This window comes from Otolemur garnettii, unplaced genomic scaffold (genome assembly GCF_000181295.1).
Source record: "Otolemur garnettii isolate 467f Iridium unplaced genomic scaffold, OtoGar3 scaffold00105, whole genome shotgun sequence".
NCBI lineage: Eukaryota > Metazoa > Chordata > Mammalia > Primates > Galagidae > Otolemur > Otolemur garnettii.
In genome coordinates, this window is record NW_003852500.1 from 3,923,539 (window position 1) to 3,932,132 (window position 8,594).

Below are 8,594 nucleotides of genomic sequence, written 5' to 3' on the forward strand. Positions count from 1 at the left end.
CTCCAAATGTGCTCTGCAGAAATCTGGTAATGAAGCATATGTTTACTCTCAGAATTAAGGAGCCTCTGGCCAAGTAGAAACCCGTTCTGCTGGCATTTCCTGCAGAGGCTTAATGCCTGCTGGTTGCACGCCACCCCTGAGGTGCCCCAGTCGCTGCTGGTTGGGCATTTCCCCCTCATGGTGTATGCACTGGGAGGCGGCCCCACCCTCTGCCAGTGGGTTTGTCTTTCTCATCTGATAATCCCTGAAGAACTCAGTCATAAGTGTCTGCCCAGGTGGCAGAAATGTGACACATACAGAGCCCTGCATCAACAGATGGGACTCTGTCTGGTCATGCCTGCTGAGATGAGAAACTTTCCTCCTTTGTCTTTGCACAAGCGTCTTGGGGGCCCATAGCTGGAGCCTACAGTTCCCTGGGGTCTGCAGTGATCCCCTGTCTCTGGTATTTGTGCCTTTGAATCATAGGGGAGGATACCAGGGCTTGCTACCAAGAAAGTGTCCCTGGATACTACTTCTCTAGGGCTAACCCACAGGGCAGCAAAGAGCTTCTGTCCATGGGTGGTGGGGGCTCAGAGGCTGCCCACTACCTTCAGAGGTGCATCACAATCTTTTTACTGGGAAAGAGACCCTTCCTGTGGCCCTGAACTGAGGGCTTCTGTGGGCCACACTGCAGGAAGGGCCCATTGTGGGGATCCCACCATACATCATGTGTTCCAAAAGTGTCTCCCAGCCAAGCTGTGAAACTGATTTCACTTTAGGGGCTTCCCAAGCCTTGGTTGGTAGATGGTGAACATGGCTGCCTATAGAGCACAGAGACGTGTTGGGACTCTAAAGGAGCACACAGAAGCCTGTGGGTGGGAGTCACACCTCTGGGTTGTCACCAGAAGGCTGACAAGCCTGGAAGCAGTGGAAGCAGGGGCAGCAACCTCTGAGCTGTGTTTAGGGCATCCAGTCCAAGCCTTCTCTGGCTTCTCTGACTTAGTGTCCTTCTTTGCTTTAGACGTGGAGCTCAACCTACTGCCCTGAGACTGGCGGCTGGCTGCTAATAGACTCACCTGTGGGTGCTAAGCAGAGGCAGCTCCTGCCCCAGGAGCCCCTACTGTGATGATCCAGGAATTGGGGGGGGGGGGGTTTAGGGGTGCTCAGCCTTGGGCATCTAGTTTTCCAGTGTCTCCTCTGCTAAACTGGCTGCTAACTGCTGTGATATAGCCCTGGGAGATGTAAAAAGCTGAATATCACATTCTTCCCAGATGTCTGCTTTGTTAATCCTTTGGCTGTGTCCACCCCACTGGGCAGACAGAGTGGAGCTGGATTCTCTCCCTACTGAGGACAAGAGCTGGGGGAAGGGAACCTGTAGGGAGACCCTTTCTCTCAGCTTTGCCCCTGGGTATACCTCATGCCCCTCCACCCTGTGGGCGCTTCTGTTCTTTACCTTTGGGATTCCCCGATATCCAGCAAGCTCGATTTTCATCAAGCTTCTCTTGACCTTGTGGGAAGATCACCCATGCCACAAGGAGGCACAGTGCACACGAGGAGGCTCCCCAGGGCACTGGCTCAGCCTCTCCTATCTTTTCTTTCAGACGGGGTCCAGGCCTAAGTCCTGTGAGGTCCCTGGAATCAAGTAAGTGTCAGCCCTGCACACCTTCAGAAGTCCTGTCTACCTCAGGGCTTTCCTTCTGCATTGTTGAGGCTACAAGTCCTAGGAAGAGGGATATTATGCTGTTGGCAGCTACCCAGTAAGCCCTAGCAATGGGGATGCTCTGGCCTCTCCATGCAGAGCTCCTTGGAGGCCTACCACTCAGTTATACCCAACCCCAGCACCAGGAGGTCACTGCTTCTTCCTGAGAATAGGCTGTTTTCTAAGGTCCCATTCTAGGTGCTGTATGGAGGCACATTATTGAGGGGTGTTATTTTCTCCCACTGGTCTCCTCTCTCCCCCATCTAAGCTCCTGGGGAGGCCTAGCCAGCTGTGGTCCCAAAAACTCACTTCTTGCTTTTGTCTGGCCTTTTTCTCTAGTATCTTTCCATCCAGTGACCAGGAAAACACTACAGCCCTGATCCCTGCCACCCACAACACGGGGGGCTCCTTGCCTGACCTGACCAACATCCACTTCCCCTCCCCACTACCCACCCCGCTGGATCCTGAGGAACCCACCTTCCCTGCACTGAGCAGCTCCAGCAGCACCGGCAACCTTGCAGCCAACCTGACGCATCTGGGCATCGGTGGCGCTGGCCAGGGTAAGGTCTAGAAACGACCTGGGGTTCCTGCCAGTTGGTAGAGATGACATGTGCATTTGAACGATAACTTAGTGATGAATTAGCAGAGTCACATCCCAAATGTCAGGCATCCCAAAGGGTTGGGGTGGGGAGGCCAGCAGACCTTCTTTGGGGGACTTGGTGTTTCCAGGGTGACCTGACAGGGAAAGGAGTCCCAGGCAGAGGGCACAGCCTGGGCCTATGCCCTGGGTGGGGAGCACATGGTACCCCAGGGATCAGGCAGTGGTTTAGGGGTATGGGAGCATTGCTTGATGTTTCAGAGAGACTGTGGAGCCCTGGGAGGTTTATTCCAGCCTGGGTGGGCCAAGCCTTCCCTCTGCTCCTCCTTACTCCTAGCCCCTGATGGGGTGGGGCCTGCACCACTTCTGACTCTGTCTGCCTGCTTATGACACTCCAGCCCTGCTTCATCCCAAGCTCCACACTCATGCCTCCCTCAAGTTATATCTGTAGGGATGTCTCAGTGGCCCCTTGCCCATGCCATTAGTTCTCAGTATTGCAAAACTCTGCTCCTTTCAGGGACCCTCTGGCTTCAGAGGTATCCCCTAGTAGAGGTGTCCCTCTTAAGTCTTCTGTCCTCTTCCCCACCCTGACCCATCGTCCTCATGTCTTGTCAGTCCCACTGTCAGGACCTGGCTTAACTCAGATCCTCCCCTGGGGCCCTGGACCCTCCTCTACCCAACACAGCCATCATTTCATGGCCTTTCTGTGCTCATGACTTTGGCCCCCCACCCCCAGAGCTTTTTCAATGAAAGCCCACAACCCCCAGGCCTGTGAGATCCACCACAGAGGTTCACCCTCTGTCCTTTGAGCTTGTGTTCCGGCCCTGCCCCCCACCTCAGCACCTTTGCATATGCTGCCCCAACTCCACGGTTTTCCTCCCCCTCCCTCACCTGCCCCACATCCCTTCAGGGAGGCCATCCTGACCCCTGGTCCCTCATGCTGCATAGCTTTTCTGCACTCTGCCCTCCCTCTTGTTTGCTGTGGGATGGGTAGGACTGCATATGGGGTCAGCAGGCATCTGGCTTCCCAGGAGGAGAGATGGGGTGCCCCCAGCCAGCCCCAGGTGGTAGCATAGCAAAAGGGGCTGTGGGGGGGGGGTGGTAGGGGCAACACAGGCCACCTTGATGTGTGATCCGTCCTGTCTCAGAGCCATAGAGCAGTGCCAGCTCCAGCCCCCAGCCCACCCTGTTTCTACCCTGGGTTGGGCAGGCAGCACTGGGCAAGGTTTTCTATGAAATAGCAATCACTTGCATAAATTCTTATTTGGCACCTTTCCTCTGGCCTCCCTGGGGAGAAGGGCTGTGTCTAGAGTGGGACAGGACCCCAGCCTGGTGCTTTACAGGGGTACTTTAGGATGGAACTGGCTGGCTGAGCTAATGCAGGGATTGAAGAGGAGTGGGGTGTCCAGAGTGGCTTTAGCTCTGAGGCCTTTGGAGCTGGGTCCAGGTAAGGCCTGTAGAAGGTGCTATTGATGTTTCCGTGTTTTTAGAGCAGGGGTTGGAGACCAGAGCAGTGAGGAGGGGAACCAGCCCTGGCCTGAGCGCACTGAGGGTGTATTCTGTCTCCTACACCCTAGGCCTGTACCATTGGGGTTCAGCTGCCTAGTAGGGAACACAGGGAAGGCTCAGAAAACACGAGTATATTCAGAGGAGCCTGATTGATTCTTTGCCTGCCCTCCCCTCCACCCCAGCCCCAAGAGCAAGGCAGGTGGCATTCACACAAACCTATGCAAAGGGAGAAAGCCTGAGGTCAGCTCTGAGGCTGCAGGTACCCACTTGCATCAGGGGAAGCTGCCATCTCCCAGCCCCATTTTCCCCCTCATGTCTCCCATCGACCTCCAGAGTACCTCTTCTCCCTGCCGGAGGGTCTTTGGCAGCCACCCAGCGCCCGCCCAGGAGCTGTGCACCTCCAGCCTGCACCCAGTCTAAACAAGCACGGGAAAACACACAACACATGTGAAAACTAGCCAGTGGTGGCCCCAGCAGGGCCTGGTAATGTCTGACATGTGTTGGTTGTTTGTGAACCTGCCGCTCCAACAGCTTGCCTGGCAGGGGCTTTGCTTTCCAGGCGCCTTTTAAATCAAGCAGAGCCGCTGGCCCCTGGCACACATGGAGGCTGCACCTCCCTCCCCACTCCAGTCTGCCTGCTAGTCAGAATGTGAGCCCCTCAGGGAGGAAGACAGAGGCATTCACCATAGCCCGGGTAAGAGCGCCCCTCTCTGTTCCTTCTATGTTTGCTGAAGCCACATCCCTGACTGTGTACCAGAGCATGGGAGGAGGGCAGGCTCTGGGTCCTCCAAATTCTAGTATAGTTCTGAGGCCAGGCAGGCCTGTTCTTACCCAGCCCTCCCTTCCCTGGCAGCCCTCCCTACCTGCCCCAGCCTTATCAAGTTGGCTCTACATCTATTCCCAAAGGTGTTCCAGGTTGCCAAAAGGAATTCAACAGCAGGGTACTCATCCACCCTCCTGGGCCAACTGGCTGCTCTAGGAGTGACTGAGAGCTTACTTAGTGGCCCAGCAGAGGATTAAAAACTCCCTTATATTTAGGGCAGAGACTGGTAGCCCACAAGCCAAATCCAGCCCACGGGTGTATTTCATGTGGCCCATAATTGTGCATCTGTGATAGAGTCATGTGTCACAAGATAATGTTTCAGTGAACAGTGGACCCTTATATAACATGTTTCCATCAAATCATAATAGCGTATTTTTGCTGTACCTTTTATACATTTACACAGTTCTGTGTTACAGTTGTCTACAGTATTTAGTGCAGTCACATGCTATTCAGGCTTGTAGCCCATTTCATATAGCCTACGTATGTGTAGCGAGCTCTGCCTTCTAGGTTTGTTTAAGTGCACACTGTGATGTTTGCACAATGACAGCTTGTGTAATGCTTTCTCATCACATATCCCCTTCATTAAGTGACGCATGACTGTACTGTGAGTCAACATTTAAAAATCAAGAGAGTGAAATCCAGATTTCTGGCTACTCTTAAAGAATCAGAAGGCCCAGTGGCAGTGGATCAACATCCTGTATCAAGAGACGGGCCAGAGCATTCCAATTTGCTGTAGGCCCCATGTTCACACCTGCCTGGCATTTACCTCTGCCACTTAACAAATTTTAACAGCTGCTTCCGACCTGGGTATCAAGCATCCCTTGGCCCACTGGACACACACAGCAGTGACATTCAAGAGAAGAAAGGGGAGCAGCCTAGGGTCCTAACTCCAAGTGTGCTCTGAGTGGGTGTCTCCCAGACTCCTGCCAGGTTTCTATTGTTTCTACTGATTGTGATGCCCAGGGTCTGCAAAGACACCAGCACTTGGGGCTCTACCCTAGGAGCATTTGTCAGTGCTAGGTCCCTGAACAGCGCTCAGCCAAGCAGAGCCATCAGCGTGTCTGAAGGGAAGTGCTGGTATGACCAAGCACACCTTGGTGAGCTACTGCCCTTGGCAGAAGATGAGGCAGCTCATCTTCTTTCTGGGTACATTCCCCCAGGCCATGCACCCGCCATCCCATCTGTCGGAACAAGGTTAATTTGATGCCCGCGGTAGGATAGGCCCAGATCTCCTGCAGTGAGTCAGGTGGCTTCATCTGGCCTTGACTTCAAGCCAAACTCTTTTCGGAGCCTGCTCATGACCTCACTGGGGCCTCATGTTGAACCCAGGAGAGTGGCTGTTATCACCTCCATCTTGCCAACCAGGAAACTTGGTCTCAGGGGGCAGATTGGGGTCCGGCCAGGCTCCCAGGGCTCTCCCTACCATCTGGGGCCCTGTTGTCTCCCTGGCGTGGTGCCCCAGGATAAGTCGGCAGGCCTCAACTGCTAAACTTGACCTCACCCAGTTCCTTTACTGCAGTGGAATCCAAGGATTCCTGCTCTAGCAGGAATGAGTATGTCAGTAGACTGTGGGGATAGGAAGGGGAAAGAACATAAGGAATGGGTTTTTTGTTCAGACAGTCCTGCAGGGAGCAGCACTTCAGCATGGGGAATACATAAGGTGGGGAGAGGAAAACATGGGTTGGCAGGCAAGTCTGGGGGCCAAGCAGGGCAGTTACAGGAGTGGACGTGTAGTCGTCAAAGGAGGGTAGGGAAAGCTTTGAAGCTAGAGAGGAAACCACAGTGTTGGGCAAGACCTACTTGCTTAAAGCTAAACCTTGTGCCAGTTTAAGTAAAAAAAAGGGGGTTATTTTCTGAAAGCAGACAGTGCTGTGTGGCTGGATATGGGCTCAAGTGCTGCCTCTCATGCTCAGCTTTTCTGCCAGCTCTTTCCCTTGTGGTCACAGGATGCCTCCCACACAGCTTCAGACAGTCCTTTGGAATTCCATCCAAAGTCCCTGGGCAAACTCTCAATGGACCAGCCTGGTCACATGCCCATGTGGGGACCAATCATGTGCTCCAGAAATGGAGGTAGTGCTGACTGGCTGTGTCTGTGGGACACATACCTGTTGGAGAGCTGGTGGGGCTAGTGGGAATAGCAGAACAGAGACCACAGTGGGCTGTGGGACCCCAGGGTCAGGGATTGGGTTCCAGGAAAGGGCATCCCAGGTTAGGCATTTGGGTTATGCTCCCTGGCTTTTTTTTTTTTTTTGAGACAGAGCCTCAAGCTGTCCCCCTGGGCAGAGTGCCGTGGCATTACAGCTCACAGCAACCTCCAACTCCTAGGCTCAAGCGAGTCTCCTGCCTCTGCCTCCCAGGTAGCTGGGACCACAGGCGCCCGCTACAATGCCCGGCTATTTTTTGGTTGCAGCCATCATTGTTGTTTGGCGGGTCTGGGCTGGGGATTTGAACCCGCCACCTTAGGTGTACGTGGCTGGCGCCTTAGCCCGTTGAGCTATAGGCGCCGAGCCTGCTCCCTGGCTTTTGTCTGAGCAATTATTTATTCCCATACAGTGTGACTATGGGTGTGTAAATGCCCTTCCTTGTTGATCCAATCTCATGTCCATCTGCCTCCCTCCTTTTCTGCTTCCTCTCCAGGGATGAGTACACCTGGCTCTTCTCCACAGCACCGCCCAGCCGGCATCAGCCCCCTATCCCTGAGTACAGAGGCGAGGCGGCAGCAGGCATCACCCACCCTATCCCCGCTGTCACCCATCACTCAGGTGCGAGGGCAAAGTGGAGGCAGATGGGTGGGGAAGGTGGAAGCCTGGCTTTGCCTCTCTCAGGAGCTTCCTGTTCTGTTGAGGAGGCCACAGAATCTTGAGAATGCTCTCAACACTTTTAATTTTTATAATCAAATTTTTAAACATGGAAAAATCAGTGTCCTACAAGTACTTGTACCAATCACTTGTAGACCTGATGGCTTTTATCTTGTTCTGTTGTGACTGGGCATTGTTCATTATGCCTCTTTCTCTTCTTTAGGGTCTAGTTGAATATTCCATAATAAAATGTTTAGAGGAGTTTAGCTTTTATTTGTTCAGTTTGCTGTATTTGTTTCATCAACTTTTTGTTGATTGATTGTATGTGTCTAGGAACTTACCAATTTCATCTCAGTTATCCAGCTTGCTGGTATACAGCTGTTTGTCATATTTTTTATAATTTTTTTTTTTTTTTTTAAGAAACAGAGTCTTACTCTCTGTTGCCCAGGCTGGAGTGCAGTGGCCTAATCATAGCTTATTGTAGGCTAAATTAATTCTCCCAAGTAGCTGGGACTGCAACTATGCGCCATCGTGCTTGGCTAATTTTTATATTTTTGTAAAACGTCTTACTACGTTTCCCTGGGTAGTCTCAATCTTCTGGTCTCCGGTGATCCTCCTGCCTCAGCTTCCCAAAGTGCTGGGATTATAGGTGTGAGCCACCCTGTCCTACCTATAATCCTTTTTATTTATGTAAAGTTGATAGCAACATTTCCGTTTGCATTTACTGATTTTAGTAATTTGAGTCTTCTTTTTTACTTAGTCAATCCGTCATCATAGAATGAATTGGGAAATACCTCCCCCTTTTATTTTTGCAAAGTATTTGAGACACATTTTATTTTATTTTATTTTTTTATTAACTTTATTTGTTTATTTATTTATTTTGCAGTTTTTGGCCGGGGCTGGGTTTGAACCCTCCACCTCCGGCATTTGAGGCCAGTGCCATACTCTTTTGAGCCACAGGCGCCACCCCTTTGAGACATATTTTAATTCTTTTTAAATGTTTGGTAAAATTTGTGTACCTATAGTCCCAGCTACTCTGGAGACTGAGGCAGGAACATGGCTTGAGTTCAGGAGTTCAACCCCAATGTGGGCAACATAGTAAGACACCCATCTCTCAAGATAAAAAAATAGTTTTGTAAAATTCACCAGTGTAGCCATCTGGGTCTTATCTTAGCTTTCTTGTTTTTT

At 51.9% G+C, this 8,594-nt stretch overlaps 1 protein-coding gene across 1 annotated transcript in view; it reads left to right on the forward strand.

The window, feature by feature from the left end:
- Positions 1-8,594, forward strand: part of CRTC1 (CREB regulated transcription coactivator 1) — an 81,530-nt gene that overhangs the window by 60,551 nt on the left and 12,385 nt on the right. The window contains exons 7-9 of the mRNA XM_003796579.2: positions 1,581-1,621; positions 2,018-2,238; positions 7,246-7,370. Of these exons, the coding sequence (XP_003796627.1) occupies positions 1,581-1,621; positions 2,018-2,238; positions 7,246-7,370 (387 nt within the window). The remainder of the gene's footprint in view (positions 1-1,580; positions 1,622-2,017; positions 2,239-7,245; positions 7,371-8,594) is intronic.